At 40.5% G+C, this 18,149-nt stretch overlaps 2 protein-coding genes across 4 annotated transcripts; one reads left to right on the top strand and one right to left on the bottom strand.

Annotated features, from left to right (window-relative positions):
• The first annotated feature begins 1,072 nt into the window (after nt 1-1,072).
• adamts13 (ADAM metallopeptidase with thrombospondin type 1 motif, 13) lies at nt 1,073-9,895 on the top strand. Of its 3 annotated transcripts, none has more exons than XM_061278863.1 (29): nt 1,073-1,253; nt 1,507-1,570; nt 1,651-1,784; nt 1,928-2,011; nt 2,091-2,215; nt 2,295-2,441; nt 2,825-2,959; nt 3,288-3,438; nt 3,518-3,622; nt 3,703-3,854; nt 3,934-3,997; nt 4,180-4,306; nt 4,369-4,517; nt 4,607-4,727; nt 4,863-4,943; nt 5,022-5,203; nt 5,281-5,437; nt 5,963-6,095; nt 6,169-6,348; nt 6,445-6,643; nt 6,728-6,830; nt 6,903-7,032; nt 7,435-7,611; nt 7,687-7,891; nt 8,014-8,341; nt 8,414-8,446; nt 8,652-8,831; nt 9,224-9,399; nt 9,504-9,895. In XM_061278863.1, exons 1-29 carry the CDS (start codon nt 1,152-1,154, stop codon nt 9,675-9,677), a joined length of 4,098 nt encoding a protein of 1,365 aa, XP_061134847.1. In that variant the 5' UTR covers nt 1,073-1,151; the 3' UTR covers nt 9,678-9,895. The 3 variants fall into 3 exon arrangements, with proteins under 3 accessions (XP_061134847.1, XP_061134846.1, XP_061134848.1); XM_061278862.1 differs by having other exon boundaries at nt 8,414-8,557; XM_061278864.1 differs by lacking the exons at nt 8,414-8,446; nt 8,652-8,831; nt 9,224-9,399; nt 9,504-9,895 and having other exon boundaries at nt 7,766-7,891; nt 8,014-8,312.
• Nucleotides 9,825-17,916, bottom strand: LOC133154278 (carnitine O-acetyltransferase-like). The gene is made up of 14 exons (XM_061278866.1): nt 17,755-17,916; nt 15,186-15,455; nt 14,153-14,271; nt 13,626-13,679; nt 12,771-12,936; nt 12,505-12,679; nt 12,231-12,409; nt 12,051-12,151; nt 11,841-11,960; nt 11,610-11,732; nt 11,378-11,513; nt 11,156-11,218; nt 10,945-11,082; nt 9,825-10,335 (listed from the first exon to the last, which is right to left on the bottom strand). Exons 1-14 carry the CDS (start codon nt 17,779-17,781, stop codon nt 10,120-10,122), a joined length of 1,887 nt encoding a protein of 628 aa, XP_061134850.1. The 5' UTR covers nt 17,782-17,916; the 3' UTR covers nt 9,825-10,119.
• Nucleotides 17,917-18,149: the final 233 nt, after the last annotated feature.

Below are 18,149 nucleotides of genomic sequence, written 5' to 3'. Positions count from 1 at the left end.
CATGATATATAATTTATTCCATCATAAATATCCAATCCCTCAACAGACATGACCACGGGAGTCCAACAACACTTATCACAGTCGGCTACACTTTGTAAATCCAGAAAAGTATTGAGGTGCAGTAATGTTGGTGTGATGCCTGTCACACAGCTTTTGATTTCGACTGACAATGGCCAGATATCTAGCTCAGTGATGTCACATGGGGCTTCAATCCAAGCTTTATGGAAATAAAATCCCACTCAGGATTGTAAGAGTTGAGAGGAACCAGAAAAAAAAGAAGGAATGGGTCAGTCACTCTGCATTTAACATGGAAATTGGAAAAAATGTTCATTTGCACGAAAAAATATGTCCTTTATTTATCGAGTTTCATTTTTAGCTGGTGTCTTAATACTTCCACATGGTGCATATTACTCAAATGAATCATCATAATCTGAAATGACTATTTTTATTTTCATTTGAACAAGTATTTGCAAACAACAATTAATTATTATTATTAATATTATTATTTTTATTATTATTTTTTTAATTATTATTATTAATTATTATCCAGGAGTACTCATTGTAGGTTTTTCTGTACTTGTCATAATACACAAAAATGTTTCCATCGTTTAATTTCGTTGCACTGTCACAAAAGCCTTTAAAACGGCCCGGCATGGTCATGGGTCGTGTAGATACGTACTACGTATGCTAGATAGATTTTAATCCTCCCTTTTTTTCTTTCAGACAATTCTAGGATCGTGTCTGCCCTCTATTGGTAATAATAGATAGCAGCAACATGCGTCTCCAAATTCTTGTTGGAAGTGCTGCCAGCTGTAGGAAAAGACGGCATTTAAAAGTGCTGTATGTTCTCTCATTAAGACACTAATCAGTCATTCTCCCAATGACAGTATAAATCAAATAAAAGGGCAACGGAATGCTCAGTAGCCAGAAGTGCTGAAATACAAACTACAGTCGCAGTATAAACACACGAGGCAACCAATGAGGGGCCTCTCTGCGGTCCCACACAAGGCAAAAACAGCAAATGAAATGTCTCATCCATCAACTTTGTCCCTGCTGTTTGCATAAACACGTTAGTCATTCCCCCTTGCAGGATCCCAAGCTGCAGTGTGGGACTATCACTTATTGTCCTATAGTACTAAAGCAGACCAAGTATGTGCTCCGGAAGGGGAGCCAGAATGGTGTTCTTGACTCTGCTCTGTCTGCTGTTACTCCTATCTGGCTTCGGTACTCTAATGAGATATCCATCGGCCGAGGTAAGAGAAACGCTCACTTCGACGCGAGCACTGTGGCTTGTGATTTTATCGCTCTAGGCCTCTGCTAAGTACATTGGACTTTTCAACTTTAAACTGTTTATCATCTGTCAAACACCCACTGCCTGCAGAGTTGGACTTTATTTTTCTGGAACCTTAAAATATGTCAATAAAAAAACGTGTCTTTCACAATTTCAATCGGTAGCTTCCAAAACCTCCGAAATGAACATTTGTTTTTGTTTGTTTTGTTCGGCAGCAGTTTGATTATTCGAGCAGACAAAGAGACATCGTTTCACATACTCTTTCTCCTGGTGTCTCAGGTATGAGAGCTATCTGAGATGAAAAAAAATGAACAACGTTTGGAGCATAAAAAAACTCATGTCATTTATATTATAAACAGTGAAAGGTCGACCTCGTCGGTCAACTCCGATGCCGGATGTCACACATTTGGAACTACTGGTAGTTGTTGGACCTGATGTCCAGCAGGTCCACAAGCAGGATACAGAACGCTACATACTCACCAACCTCAACATTGTAAGTATGAGCAACGAATCTCTAAAATCTTTGTACGTTTTAGCAGCTTTGTGTGCATTTCAAAACCTGTAAGTTATTTGGGGGAATATTTTTATGAAAAGAATATGCACCTTCTATTCAATCCTTTCTACTGTTCCATACAGGCCTCAGAACTGTTGAGAGACATGACTTTGGGCGCCAACATGAGGGTACACCTAGTTCGCATGATCATCCTGTCAGAACCAGAGGTCAGCAACCCCTTGTAGAATTCAGACAGATCACAACTTCTCCTGCTTTACGGTATTCCGTTCTTCTGTCCCTTTTCAGTCGGAGATCCAAATGTCAACAAACATCACCTCTTCTCTCCGAAGCGTGTGCGACTGGGGCTCACGGTTAAACCCGTCGAACGACACAGACCCACTGCATGGTGATCTCCTCTTGTACATTACGAGGTTTGTTACACCTTATAAGGTGTAATGGCTGTGATGGAGAAACAATGTTTTATTTTCACATGACTCTTACTATAAACAGGTATGACTTGGTGTTGCCTGATGGAAACAAGCAGGTCAGAGGAGTTACGCAGCTGGGAGGTGCTTGTTCCAGTGAGTGGAGCTGTGTGATCACAGAGGATACTGGATTTGACCTTGGGATCACCATTGCTCATGAGATTGCACACAGGTACCGCAGAGTCTATCTCACAATTGTATTGTTTCAAGACAACAGGTGGCAACTATAATGGGAGGTTTCATGTATAAATCCTCAATAAATATCTCCGGTAGTTAAGCAGTGGCAGAGCTGAAATATGCTTGGACTTCCCAGGTACCAGACCAGCAATGGCTTTTGGGTATTTTCAGATTTTGACAGGATTTTTTTTTCTACAATTCCACTAATCCCCTGAATCTATCAGTGTTTTCTAAACCCCCCCTCCCCCATTCTAATGACCCTCCCAAGAAAACCTGAGCCTCGCCAGTGCTGTCAAGTATTCTTATAGCATGCAGAGACCCAACTAAAATACCCCGTAAAAAAAGTTGTGAAGTAAGGATTTACATTTTTTTGCTCAGTTTTGGCATCAATCATGATGGCGTGGGGAATACATGCAGTAGGAGTGGCTTCATGATGGCCTCTGACGGGGGCTACAACAGTGTGGATCTTACCTGGTCATCCTGTAGTAGACATCAACTGCTCACTTTTTTCAGGTGAGGCAACTACACTTCCAAAACCCACACACGCACACACACACAAATACACGCATGCAAACACAGAGACAGATTATTTCCACTTTATTTTGTGATTATATTCTCAGGAATCTTGAATATCTAAATCTAAACATTTACCAAATATAATCTTTTTACTCCACATAATCTAACTGTTGACATTTCCTCATAAAACATTTATTATTATGTGGTCATTTATACTCACCTGACTTACATTTTTTCTTTTACCTAATATTCTCTGGGAATCTTTTAGTATCATGTTTTACAGCTCTAAAATTTAAAAGGGTATCACATGCAATTGTGTTCCCAGCAAAGGGAATGGTGAATGTGTAAAAGACCTACCAGCTCTTGAAAGCTCCCTACAGGACTGGAAGCCTGGCCTCTATTACGGGGTTGATGACCAGTGTCGAATAGCTTTTGGAAGTCATGCAAAAAGCTGCTCGTTTACCAACCCAGACATGGTAGTATCGAATATCCATACTGTTATAGTTCAATAACCAGTTGACATTTTACAAATATGATTGCTTCTTTTACCATCAGCCAATGTGCAGGGTTCTATCTTGTCACACTAACCCAAATGATGACAGCTCTTGCAAACGTCTTCTAGTACCATTGCTAGATGGGACCCAATGTGGACCTAATCAAGTAATGTAATAAGACCTTTTGTTGATTTTTGAGCGACATACTGGCATGATTTCCACAAGCTACCCTTCTCTTGTTCACAGTGGTGTTTGAAGGGGCGCTGTGTGTCCCCAGATCAGATCAGCACCTCTGCAGTGATGCATGGCTCTTGGTCAGGCTGGTCTGGGTTCTCCCCCTGCTCACGAACGTGTGGCGGTGGAGTCACTTACCGCACACGCCAGTGCAACAACCCAAGGTTAACACAAATCATAGTCAATACAAGACAGCATTTTTTAGCCGATTAATGAAAAATAATGATTTTTTTTTTCTCCCAGACCTGCTTTTGGTGGAAATGATTGCATGGGGAAGGGTATTGAGGCTGAACTTTGCAACCAGCAGGTGAGTTCTCCGTTTGTTTACATAGGGCCTCTATACAGTAGCTCAATGTTGTTTACGCAGTGGAAAATTTGTACGATTTCTTCCTAGTTTTTGGGTCTGGGTAGATTTCTCCTCATTAAATTACCTCATCATTAATGTGACAGCAATCTATTAAAAATAACTTTGCAACTTTGCCATTGCAGCCATGTGAAAATAGCCAGCTAGATTTCATGGCTGAGCAATGTTCCAAAACAGACCTTGATCCGCTTTTCCTTCATCCGGACCAGGCCTCCTTCTACACCTGGATCCCTGCAGTGGGCTTCTCACAAGGTGGGAAATCAAAAGCTACTCCTCCTGTGAAATTAGTTTTGAAATATTCTCACCGTAATCAGGTGATGAGCAATGCAGATACATGTGCCAATCCAAGGGAGAAGCCTTCATTGTGAGCCGTGGATCTCAGTTTGCTGATGGGACACGATGCGAGGCTGATGGCCAACCACCTCCTGGTTCAATAGCCGCTTGTCTGCAAGGGAAATGTCTGGTAGAGATCATTTCGAGACAAAAGAATACATGTAAAAATATTGCTACATTAAATTTTGTATTTCATTGTAAATATTTACTGCTGATCAGATCTTCGGCTGTGACGGTGTGTTACACTCTGGGAAAGTGAGAGACGTGTGTGGTTTGTGTGGTGGCGAGGGATCTTCCTGCACACTGACCTCTGACTCTTACACTGGAGGTCAGGCAAAAGGTAAGAATAATGCGATATCTATGATCCTCTGAAAAACTAAATGTTCACGTCATTTATTCAAGTTTTACCATATTTTCTTTTAATCTGAACTAATATATTGTCTTCTGTTCATTACTTCCTGTATTTCACCTTCAGAGTACACCACTTTCTTGTCTGTGCCATTAAATGCTACACAGGTTCATATCATAAACAGGGCACCTCTATTCACTCATATGGGTGAGTGATATTTGCTCCGCTTTTGAATCACACAGCGGCAGGATTGCAAATTTCAGTTTTTGCCCTCTGCATCGATAGCTGTCTTATATGGAGACCAATATATTGTCTCTGGAATGGGTGGAATGGCTTTAAATATGACATATCCCTCCCCACTGGATGATAACTGGCTTGAGTACCGCCTCCATCTGACTCCTGACCTCTTGCCTGATATGGAAGAGCTACTGCTGCCTGGACCAGTACAACAGCAGATAAACATTCAGGTCAGGATGTAATAAACATTTTGATTATAAACAAAGGTAAATTAACACCTGTCATTTAAATTGTATTCTTATTGCAGGTTTATCGCAAATATGGAAAAGAATATGGAGAGAAAACAAACCCCAACATTAGCTATCAGTTCTACGTTCCAAATGATCGCAGCAACATGACGGAAAAAAAACTTGAAGGATTATGGATCATTAATACAACACCATGTTCTGTTTCCTGTGGATTAGGTATGCCACCGTTTTTATTTATTCAGATGAGTAAGGGAGGATGCGTGAAACGCAATCTGTTGCTAAAATAGTAAACATAAAAACATTGGAATTAAAAGATTACAGCCAAAAACTGACCCTTTAACCATTGCATTCAGTCAATTTAAGCAGTTTTTTTTAATTCATAATACTGTTGTATAGCAATAAGGAACAGAGCACATTTTATCTGTATGCTTTTTAGAAGTTTAGATATTTTTTCTCAGAAAAATGATTGGTGCATCTGGCATATACTGAATACAAAGAAATAATAAATTCCTCGCGATAAGTGTCAACAATGATAAGTGTTAAACATAATTGTATCTGTTCTGTAGCTGTACAATTCATAAAGGCGCTAGTATATGTTTTCACCTATCCATATTTAATTATATATCATTATCTGTTTTTTTATATTATATGCTTTGGGATAGAAACTTTACAATGCCATTCTATGGAGACAATCTACACTCCAGATTATGCAGCATAGGCTCATGCAGACATTTCTTACAGGCGTGCAGAAGCATCACTATGTATGTGTCGATAAAGAAACTACTAATACACATCTAGAGGAACACTATTGTTATGAGTCTCCTTCACCTCTACCACTGCATACATCCTGTCAGCTTCCAGCCTGCCCACCAAGGTCAGTATGCCAAAATTACGACACAGCTGTGTTTTGTCCTTGGCCACTGGTATATTCATACGGCACTTTACAGCTGGATCACGGGAAAGTTTGCATCCTGCAGCACTTCCTGCGGTAGTGGAGAGAGGATACGTTCTGTAACATGTGTTCAGAAACATGGCACTGATGCTGAGAGAGTTCCAGATTCGGAGTGCCCGGCTGATTCAGCTCCGAATGCTGTTGAAAAATGTCATCTTCAACCTTGTCCTGCCAGGTAGTAAGTGCACCCTAACCATCAACTCATTTTTAATGCGACAGATATTGTATATTTGAATTAAAGCAAATAAAACAATGCTATTTGTGTTCTAAGGTGGCATGTGTCAGAGGCAGGGGACTGCTCAGCAGTGTGCGGGCCAGGAGAAGTAAAAAGAAACATATCCTGTGTACGGCAAGAGGACAATGAAGAGGTTGGAGTTGATGACAGATTCTGCTCAAATCAAATAAGACCTCCTGATTCTGTGCCCTGTGTAGTGGACGTCTGTCCAATTGGTTGGGATGTAACGATAGAGGTAAAAAAAATTTAAAAAAAGACATGACCATGTTGTCTTGTTTCAAAGTCTGAGGGGTCTCTTTGGATTGTTTTTCCTGAATAGGATCAGCCTAATTTAAAGTCTGGCTTGATACCACGCTCCAGACAAGCTCCTGTGTTTGTGTGGAGTCCAGTTGTCACTCAGTGCTCCAAGACATGTGGCAATGGTAAGCACACATGTGCAATAACTTCCAAGTCATGTGTGCACATCACTCATTCAAAGTACGTTCCCATTGTAGGATCAATGCAAGTGTGGTTCTCCTGTGCGGACCATCACACCAGATGGATGGTACCTGATTTCCACTGTGACCCTTCAACCAAACCTCCTCCTAAATCCGAGAATTGTCATACAATCCCTTGCCCTCCTATGTAAGACATAACTGTTTGTCTTGCAGAAAATTTGTAGTCTTATGTAAAAACATCATACAGGGTGGTGTGTATTTTTGTTATCATATGACGAAGGCATGAGGCTTGAGCCCCGCTGGCCATTTGGGGACCCCCCAAAAGGACAAAATACACAATGAATATGTATGTACTTGAAATCAGGTTCTGTTCAGGCCTCCTGAAGGCCTCATTTGCCACTGTGTGATGTTACACCTCTCAGTATGATGTCATGCAGTTTTACTTCACAGAAAGCTATAACCAAAAATAATAAAGAGAAAAAAAATTCAAAAAAATTAATGATAATGATATTGCCAGAGTACTGACTGATTGTGCTAATATAAATTATACTGTATCTTGGAGGAAAAGAATGATATTCTTCTCCACCAGGTGGCGATCTAAGATCGGCATTTGCAGTACAACATGTGGCGGAGGGGTTGCCAACACAGTGCTGTACTGTGCTCAGGAAATCGACGGGGAGGAGAAGGTGTTGGACAATTCTGAGTGCAGTGACTTTCCAAAACCTACAGCAGTGGTGTCATGTAACACCCAAAACTGTCCGGCAAGGTGAACTAAACAAACACACAATACTTTTCCCCCCCTGCCTCTGTCATTACATTTTTTTTTTGTGTGTGTGTTCAGGTGGAGGGTTCAGAATATGTCACCCTGCTCTGTGTCTTGTAACCTGGGTGTAGCTCACAGGAATGTCTCCTGTGTCCAGTTTGTTCAAGGCAAAGAAAGTGTGGTGCTGGATGACAGATGTCATGCATCAGTCAAACCTGCTACCACGGTGCCCTGCCTGGTTCAGGTGTGCACCTTTAGGTGGGAAGCAAAGCCATGGAGCCAGGTACATTCATTCAAATTGAATCTAAACATGAAAATAACACATCTATAGCTTGAAATCAACAATAACATCTATCAGTGCTGTGAATATGGAATATATAATTGTATTGCTATTTCTTTTTGAAGTGTTCAGTGTCCTGTGGCTATGGCATTCAGTCCAGGACAGTGTCATGCATGGGCCCGTCTCAGCCGGAACCCCTCAGCCCACTTTTATGCATGCACATGCCCAAGCCCATTACCATCCAGGGCTGCAGCAAGGATATCTGCACGGATGTGCCACCTACCTCAATAGTCACTCCAGCTATGCATCCTGCATTCGAGGAGGATTCTCACCTGTCTCATACTCCATATAGAATAACAAAACAGTACCGTATGGGCAATCTTCCTCTAAGTCTACCCTGGACAGTCACCATGTTGCAGTCCACCACAACCACTGGTCCTTCAACTAAACCCAGTAATTTGTTTAAATCACGCTTTTTAATGAAGAACTAAAGAGTTTACTATTAGTGTGTTTGCTCATTACCAGATGCCTGTGGAGAGCTGCTCCTAGAAGAAACAGGTAGAGTTGACCTGCGTAATATTATTGGTCCCTGCATGGTGGCCATTGGCCGACCGCTGGATGAGGTCATTCACATCAAAGTCGAGTCAAGTTCCTTAAATTGCAGAAAGAGTGAGGATTATCCAGCATGTACACATAGTTTCACTACATATGCCGCATTTTGAGAAAAAAAAGCTAAAATAATTGATTGGATGTGTCCCCACAGGTGAATATGCTTTATTTTTTGACCGACTGGCACTTGTGAGGAAGTGCGAGCAGGCGGCTGGTAGCTCACTGACCACCAGAACCAACGTCCTTCTCGTGCGGCAGAATCTGCTCACTTCGGGGAATGGCATTGTGTTCACCTACAGCTCACAGAGAAACATGAAAAAGAGCCACCGTCAAAGTAGTAGTCACATCACACACACAAATACACACAATTTGGCATGATCACAAAATGGGATTATTTAGTTTTTTTAAATATCTTGGGGCATTGAAATCTCTCTTTTTGGCTAATTTTCTACAGATTCATTGCTAACAATAAGCAATTCATTTTATGCCCAATTATTTTCTGTATGTGAAACATTGCATGAATATTAATACGAATTACTTTTATATCAAACATTGTTCAGTTAATACCTATCTCTCAAAAAAGATTTTTTTTTGTAAAGACGTGAGGGTAATCACGGTGCAGTTTAACACAAACTAAATTGCCAGTACCTGCTTTAACATCTACTAACCAGAAGATGCTTGTATCTATGTATTTCTCACAAATGAAATGTTTGTTTTTCTCCAAAGATTGTGACAAGCAGCTGTTTTCCTCCAGCGGGGTATTTGAGAATCCAATAACTTCTGATACTAACCATACCTGTCGGGTGCTTATCAATGCCCCTCCCTCAGTGAAGATAAGAATCCAAGCAGTGCACATAGGATTGGAACTCAATGCCACAAATTCACAGTCTTCATACATTATGGTGGGCACTTCAGCTAGTATATTACATTTAATACTGTGCAAGGAATAATGGTAATATCTGGGCATGTGTGCTATTCCCTACAACCTGTCTTGCATGTTGCTCAGATCCGGGACTTGGATATGCTGAAGACCAATGTATTTAAAGGCTCACAGCTGTTTCAATGGCACTCCTCTGGAAATATGGCCGAGGTTGAATTCCATGGAGATTACCAGCACACCGAGGGAAGCTTTAGAGCGGAATATTCCTTTGTACAACGAGGAACTTTTTCGGCTTCTTAATGAATAGAATTCTTTTTCTTTTTTACAAGATATTTCGGATATAGCCAATGTACCGTAATTGTTGTTGTTGTGAAACAAGTAAATATGAGCAAGCATTCAGAATGTTAGCGTTAAATTAGATTTTAAATTGAAAAAGTACAGGTGCAATTTCAGTTCATAATGTTTATATATATATAGACATTCAACACCATGTAACAAAATATATCATTTTTATCAGAGAGACTTGTGTTTTGTTTCAATACTCATCCCTCAAGAGTCCTGCCTCACACGTCTCAGAAACTTTACAAACAATAAGTTGCCCTGCCAGACTTTTGGGTGCATTGCGGCTCCTTATCATTGAGCGCCGGTTGATTTGCAGCTTGCACACAGCCCAGTATCCCCCCCCCCCCCCCCCCCCTCTCCCCGCTCTCTCTCTAAAAACACTCCAGGCTTGTTTCTGGGTTCACTGCTTGGCTGTAGCCGTGTCCTCCAGCAGAGCTCTCATGTCCAACAGAGAATCATTTACAGTCTGTGCATACTTGGCTGCATTTGTCTCTTCACAGCTGTTGAAAGCTGTGATCGCAACGTTGATGTGCTCAGCCATGGGATTGTAACACACTCCGTAGCCATCTGGCACCATTGGACCAAAGCACATCACGCAGTCGGTCTTGGAACCAACCTGGAACCAGCAGACATGGTGAGGACGATGGCGCATGCACAAGTAAACAAATAAGATGCGACCCCAAAAAAATGTAATATATGTTATTTAAGGACTCTTAAAACTTCATCAATTTCAATCAATCAAACTTATATCAACAGAACAGCAGTCAATTGCTGCTTGTATCCCACCGAAGGACACATTTTTATTTGGATCAAGTTAAATTTTGCTGTGTTTAAAACAGGGGTCAAGATGGAATGGAAAAAAAAAGAAATTATCTTTTCAATAATGGGCATGCAGTTATGCCTTAGCCGATTTGTTCTTATTATAGCAACGCAGGGATGATTACACTAAATTAAACACTGTCTCATTAATACAGCAATGCTACATAAAAAAAGATTTCACTAGGAGCTGTAAGCAGAATAGCAGATTTAAAAATACAGTATATATCATCAACTGTGCATTACTGTTTTCTGGCCCATGATTTTGTTTTTCTTTTCGGAAAACACACTTTCAGAACAGATTACTGTTGGGCCTTTAACACGGTGTGTCATTTTATTCACACTTAATTTAGACCACATTCCCAATACATTTAACAAGACTTTCTATACTGTGTCTAAATAACCATACCTGGCTAGTTAGGAGATTGTAATGGTGAGCCACAGCAAAAGATGTGTCCATAAATATCTCAGGCATTGATGTGAGATCTTCAATGCTCTGCAACCTCAGTCCTAGAAGATGTCTGTCAATGGCTTGTCCATGAATGGCCTTAAAAGAAAATACATTGTTGCTTAAGATCCAAACTGATATGAAGTCTGAGATTCCAATCTTGAGTTCTCACATTGTATGTGTTCTCCTCATGTCTCTGAGCAGCCTTCTGCAACAGTGCTAATCTCTCTGCGTTCTGTAGGCAAGAGTCAGATCATATAAACGTGGAAAAAATTAAGTCAACAAGTCTGAATATTCTCATGCATCCGCGTCATTTTAATATCAGGACACAGAATAGATTGTCTACCAGAATTGTGATTCAGGGGCCTGAGTATATTTCAACAAACAACCACACCTGTTTAGTTGGGTCCTGCATTGCTTGGACAAATTCCAAAGACTCCTTCGTCGTTACACGTATCACATCTGTCCTTCCACATTTAAACATTCGTAATGATGCACTCTCATATGTGGCGCAACATGTGTTATACAACCTGAAATGCAACAATTAGACAAATTGGCCATGCATACACTCCATCAATGTGCACCATCTAGTATTTAAAGTCAATGGGGCTTTTTTTTTTTTTTACCTGAAATAGGCAAGCTGGAAAGCCATTTGAATGAAAGCATCTGGACTCAGATTGTGTTGCTTTGGCACATTTTTTCCAAAATTAGAGAACATAAGAACATTCACATCCAGGTCGTGTACCATTCTGGCAATGCAAAAAAAAAAAAAAAGACGTTGCATGAAATCTTTAACTGTAACAAGTAGAGGTGGTTATCATACTTTCAATCACACACACGGGCTCACATGTACGTACATGTTCATATTTTGTTTGGCATTTTCGATGTCTCTCTTGACTTCGGGCGTAATATTAAAACGCAGTTTCTGAGGCATTGTTAGAGGAACCATGGGGGAACGGACTATTTCTGTCTTTTGCCTGTGAAAAAAAAAAAAAGATTATCAATCATCTACAGTCCGTTTAAAAATAATCAAAATGTTTATCCAAGCACAATAGAAGTAACCTTACATATATTTAACAACATAATCAATGAGAAACACAATGGGCGGGCCCTCTGAAGCTGCATGTTCGTACACCAGTCCACAGGTACCGTCTTCACCAACGATAAACTGTGGATGGTTCGTACAGAATTGTAATTCTCAGTCATCTGCATATTTTTATCTTCTAAGGAGGTAGCCATTCACTCACCTGTAATGTCTTGTCAAACCAGCGGTTGCCACTGTTCCAGCGAGCCCCACCCCCATGCAGCATCTGTGCAGCTACGCGGCTCTTGTACAGCTCGTCTGACACACGAGGCATCGGAGCATCCAGGCATACAGTGAAAATACTTTTTTGGATGGCACGGACTGACTCTTTATTTGTCTTATCTGCAGAGTGAAGAAAAAAAAACATAAAAGTCACTTTATGCTAAAATCTGAGAACAATTTAGAAGTGGACTGAAGACTATTTTGTGTCACCATACCCTTAATGAGATTATTATACGCTTTTCCCCACGTGTTACGGTGCTGTGACGTCAGGATACCAACAGGCTCCTTGTTGGTCTGTAAAGAGGTATTCCAAATTTTTTCCAGTTGCATGTAAATTTGATCCACTGTCAGCGGGGTTCTGTCGCTGTTGTATACATCCAAGACAAAAAACTGCAAGGGAAAACGGGCAGGATCATTTCACTCTGTTATGGGCTGTGCGACGGATGTATGAGAAGAACAACAGTGCCATCTAGAGTAGTACCTGGAAGTTATGCACAACAGTGATGTGAGTGGGGGGTGTTTTGCCCATCGCGTGATTCACAACAGTGTCTCTCTTTGGTCCGGGGATACGGCAAGATGACAGGATCTGGTAATACTGGTCCATACAAAGAGGCTTCTTGCTCAGGTACTCTACTGGCAGGGTGTCACTGTGATACATCAGAAAATTATTTTGCATGATGATCCACATTGGTATGGTTTGACACAGTGGGACCTTGGAGGCTAAACACAATTTATGATGGTCGACCTTAGATTTGTTTGGATTTTAGAACTATTGGAACATTTTTAATTTGATCTGAGCCTAAACTGTTGACATAACATTTCAGAATGAGAATTTGATTCAAAATACTTCAAGAAGAAGCAAATACACATTTTACATTGTAACTGTACAACCACTTACCTTTCACTGATTTAAGAGTACAAAAACAAGTCAACCATTTTTAATTTTAGCCTAAGTAGAAACAGCAAACCACTGGTTGTCAAAGGCATCAGACTCGAATGAATCGTGTTTTTAACATTCTATAAAATTATGTATGGTGTGATTTATGTTAAAAGATAAAAGCAACACAATGTGTTTCAACCTTGTTAATATGTGATGATTCATAGAGGTAAACTAGATCATTACTGCATGGAATGTGAATCTCTGCCGACTCTTGTCTAAACATCCCATATTGAAGGTGGAGATTTTTTTGTGTGTGTCGTACTAGAGCAAAACATGCATATGTCATGCGATGCTCACTGAACTCAAGTCTTAGTGTGATACGCTTATATTAAGCATGACTTCCGAATTGGACTTCAGTTTAGAGGTTCCATTGTACTAGTTGTCTGGTCAACTCACCTGTCAATCATTTTTTTAAACTCCAACACTCCTGCAATCAATTTAGCTGCAAACCTGCAGAGGAGATGTCACTGTGTTATTGATACAAAAGTATAAATAATGTAATAAAAGGAAAGTATAAATCATACTTTCATTAGATGTCTAACTAAATAGTACAAAAGTGCTATATTGAATGAAAATAAAATGCACTGCTGAAGCATATACACTATTGGCTCCTGTAAAACGTGGCTGTCATGTTCACTGCATATCCCGTGGGTCACAGCAGTCGAAAACAGCTGCGCAATCCTGGGGACGGCCTGCTTTAAATAGCCAGCATGGCGAAGAAAGCATGGGTAAAGGTCGGTTTCAAACGTCAGTTGCACGCAAACTTGTTTACACTAAACTAACATAGTTAATCTCAAAATATTTATTGTCTATAAAAGTTCATATCTGATAGGGTGCAGGAAGGACGTGACAAAGCAGGGCATTTGATAGTATCGGACACTTGGGTTTCCAAAGGTGGAAAAGGTTCCTGTGTGGTGGCTCACCTCATCTGTCCTTGGCGGTCTTGGAAGTGCATGCGTGGCAGAACCACACCGGGGCTAGTGTAGACAGCCACCGGCATCCGACAGTCTAAATAGGCTGATTGCATCCACCATTCCGATAGCTATAAAATAAAAAGCCAAGAGGGCCACAAAGAATTAGATTACAAAAGTTGTCATTGCTGATATACACCAAATGATTAGTGGAGTGAAGTAACAAAGTACAAATACACTTTGACAGGAGTGAAGTAACAAAGTACAAATACACTTTGACAGGTAATTGACAGTAACATTTTACTATTCACAATCTGTACTTCTACTTAAAGGGAAGTCAACTTCAAAATGTTCAAAATTTCATTAGTTGAATATGAATTGAACTGACAAAATACACCTGTTCATTTTTTTGCCACAGTTGCCAGATCTCACGGCTCACCAGTTTTCTAAACCTGAGACGTGACTGGTTGTGAACTTAGACCTGGTAACTCTGGTGTCATTTCTAGTCGACAGCAAGTGGCGAAATGGCCACCTCATGAGATGGATAAAAACAGCTGCTTTTGCTGCCTAATATTCCACAAACACAATATTAATCAGAAGTGGCGACACATAACATATGACTGTTTACTGGTTCTTAACCTGGGTTCGATCGAACCCTAGGGTTGCGGTGAGTCGGTCTCAGGGGTTCGGCAGAGCCTCCACTGCAGAGGTCGGAACACACTTGATTTATTGTGTAAATTGGTGATGACGGATATCTGAACTGGTCTTGCAAAGGCAGCAGCAGAAGTCGTTTTGCTCTTCGAACAAGAAGTCGTTTTGTTCTTTGAACAAGGTGACGTTCATGCACGGCTCATTTTGTCCACCAGTAAAAAACATCTATGTCTTGAATTTGAAAGGAAGTATTTTATTTTTCATTAAAGAGGGGTTCAGTGAACGCACGTATAAAACTGGTGGGGTTCGTTACTTCCAACAAGGTTAAGAACCACTGCTGTAGATATTGTAAGTGCTTTTACCACCTCAGCAAATGATAAAGGCAAACATTTACCCAGTTATCTGTCTTTCGTGCCCGCCGCTCAAGACGTTTCTGCAGGCGGTCTCCCACACCACCTTTGAGGAACTCCTCCACTAGCTGCCGTGTGTGTTCAAGCTCCTCTTCACTGACGATAGGCTCCAGTGCAGCCAGGTAGTGATCACACGTCTGCTTCAAGGGTGGCACAGGCAACTTAGGTAAACCCTCTTGGTGAACCAGAGACCTTTCCTGGATGTGTGTAACTGGCCTCAGCATTCGGCATGGCTTCACCACGCCAGGCCGCAGCTGTAGAGGGCATTTTTAGATTAGAATCAGAAAGATTTCTGACAAATGAGAACAATCCTAACATTCAACTGGTACTTTGTTGGGCCATGGCCCTCCACAAAGCTGTGCAGAATAGATTTTGCACAGTCCTGCTAACAAACAGGTGGACTATTATGACTATTGAGCACTTGTGTCGAGTCACCCACGTGCCCAACCGGATTGCCCAACAAATCTGACATTAGATGGTCATTAATCAATATGTCATCATGTTGTCAAAGATTAACAGAATGTAACACAAGACTTGGATAGCAAACAGAGAAAGAATAGTGAGGAGCTTGTTTAGTACAGCGAACATCATTTCAAAGGGTTTACAAATAACATTCATTCCAGTAGGTTTGTGAAACCTGACACCAAAACAACAAAGCAACAAAGCAGATGTGTTATTGCACCATGTTCACTTAAAATAGAAGGTTGCCATGGTTGAACCTTTGGAATGGTGAAACAAACACATGATGTGTCCGTCTGTCCGTTTCTCCCTCTTTTTCCCTGGATCCCAGCTCTGTAGTCGGCTAGCGGGGCAATGAAGTTGGCTAGTCTGCTACAAAACTGTGGGCATAGGAATTGAGCAACTTTCGAGCCAGAGGGACATAGTATATCCTCATCTTGCAATTAGTAGTATATTTGTCATTTTCATTATTAGTTGTATTTTGTGTTTTTATTACCTCAATGTTGCTACATCTGCAGCACAGTAAGTGACAATAAAGCCTTTCTATTACATTTTATTCACTGTTTCTTGTTGTAGTGGTTATGCGCTCGATAAACAAAGCTGAGTTGAGCGTGAAAAAGGAAGCCGTGCAAGTCTATACACAAACCTGCCTGTACTGTGTAACAGCAAATAGGGTGCTTGGATAACTGGAGCAATTAGAAAGGTAATACTTCATTCACGGTAACTTGATGTCTCTCCAGGAGACATGTTATAAAGCTGTAAGACTCTATCAATGTTCTCACTATCCGTTTGACTAGTGACTGAAAGGTAGCACGTCGTTGTACTCCAAATGGGGAAACAGTGCATGATGCGTCCATTCTAAACATGTGCAGACACACCAGGGATTGCGGTTGTGGTAGGTAACTGAGACATTTCTGCATGAGTACAAAAAAGAGAGAGAGAAAAAAAAGAAAGGAAATAACTCGCAATGATTACATTAAATTATGTTCTATATCTTATTTCAATGATCTGTGCGTTCTACTGATTTTGAAGCATTGCCTCCAGTTACCACACACAAACATTTGATCTTACATGTACGTTCAAGTCTGAGAGAGAGAGAGAGAGAGAGAGAGAGAGAGAGAGAGAGAGAGAGAGAGAGAGAGAGAGAGAGAGAGAGAGAGAGAGAGAGAGCAAGCAATCTGAAAACAACAACCCATTAAATTGACCTTATGTTAAATACTATTTTGTTTTTCTTGCTATAACATTGTTGAAAAAATGTGGAATTGATTGAGAAATCATTAAAATATTTGAAAACAAATCTTGAAAAAAAACATCTGACTTTATTTTAAACATGTTTCATTTAAAGTCAAAAATAAAATACAGGCTCATCTTTTATTTTGAGTACATATCTGACTCAAGATGGTACCTCGCCGGTCATGAACCTTACTGAGACCAATGACCCATTTCATTTTGACTAATGACCCATTCCATATCTATTTTTGGATTAACTACTACTACTAATAATGCTGATAATAATAATAATAATTAAAAATAAGTAGAAGAAGAAACATGATACATGAAATATGAATGTTGCCTGTATGTCTTGTTTACCACAAGTGTGTTTATTCAAAAACTTCCGGTTAATATTTTCAAAATATAATAATAATAATAAAAAAAAAAGATAACCATGCAGGTTGCGTCAGCAGTGCTTAAAGCTCCGAATAAACGACAGTGTGTTTCAATAAAACACGCGTTTATATATAAATACAAAACTTTCAAACGTCAGGTAGTGCGATATTAGGTCACTGAGAAGCTTGCACAAGCATAAGTAAGCTAACGTAATGACGCACGCCAGCCTGCTAAAAAGCAGGCTAGTCTTGTGAATGACGACACTGACGCATTTATTTTTATTTTCATTGCATCTTGGCAAATAAAAATCTATGGAAGAGAGACGAGAAAAATGGAAGGTATAGTGTCGAAACAATCTTGCAGTCCGGAGCAGGTTGCGCCCCACCCCCTGTCAAACCGTCCCGGTGCAGTCAAAGTAAACACACGTTACTGTCCGTACCTTTGGATTACGCAAGCGCTTGCAAAATAAACTCACTATACACTCACCGCGGTTCTGACAAAAACGGCCAACATTCCGTCAGATCGACGCACTGATGTCTTTAAAGATGTCAAACCTTCGAGCGGTCATGTCTCTCTCAAGGACGAGCTCAGCGTCTATTCTAAGCCGCCCGCCCCCCTTGGACCCAACGCGCAAAGGCAACTGCGAGCCCTTTAAATATCTGCTTTTCAACTTTGATGCAGACGCAATCTATACCAAATAATGTTAACCAAATAGACTCAGCCCCCAATAACTACATTATAATATCAATTCTTAATCGGCCGCATCGAAGCTTTATAATACTGATACACTAGTCATGGATAATGCTGAACCTTTTATGCAATTTCATTAATGTAAACATAACTGTGCTTTAAACAGACAGAATGCCCACGGATACATATTA

Source organism: Syngnathus typhle, linkage group LG5 (assembly GCF_033458585.1).
Source record: "Syngnathus typhle isolate RoL2023-S1 ecotype Sweden linkage group LG5, RoL_Styp_1.0, whole genome shotgun sequence".
Lineage (NCBI taxonomy): Eukaryota > Metazoa > Chordata > Actinopteri > Syngnathiformes > Syngnathidae > Syngnathus > Syngnathus typhle.
This window is presented reverse-complemented; position numbering and strand designations above follow the sequence as displayed.

Coding starts and splice junctions, on each gene's coding strand:
- LOC133154278 (XM_061278866.1), bottom strand. CDS start 17,781: ATGTTGGCCGTTTTTGTCAGAACCGCG. Junction 12,937..13,625: donor TTTAAAAAAATGATTGACAG/GTGAGTTGACCA, acceptor GATGTATCACAG/TGACACCCTGCCAGTAGAGT. Junction 12,152..12,230: donor GGTTTGACAAGACATTACAG/GTGAGTGAATGG, acceptor AACCATCCACAG/TTTATCGTTGGTGAAGACGG.
- adamts13 (XM_061278862.1), top strand. CDS start 1,152: ATGTGCTCCGGAAGGGGAGCCAGAATGGTGTTCTTGACTCTGCTCTGT. Junction 8,342..8,413: donor TGGTCCTTCAACTAAACCCA/GTAATTTGTTTA, acceptor GCTCATTACCAG/ATGCCTGTGGAGAGCTGCTC. Junction 8,832..9,223: donor GAAAAAGAGCCACCGTCAAA/GTAGTAGTCACA, acceptor TTTTCTCCAAAG/ATTGTGACAAGCAGCTGTTT.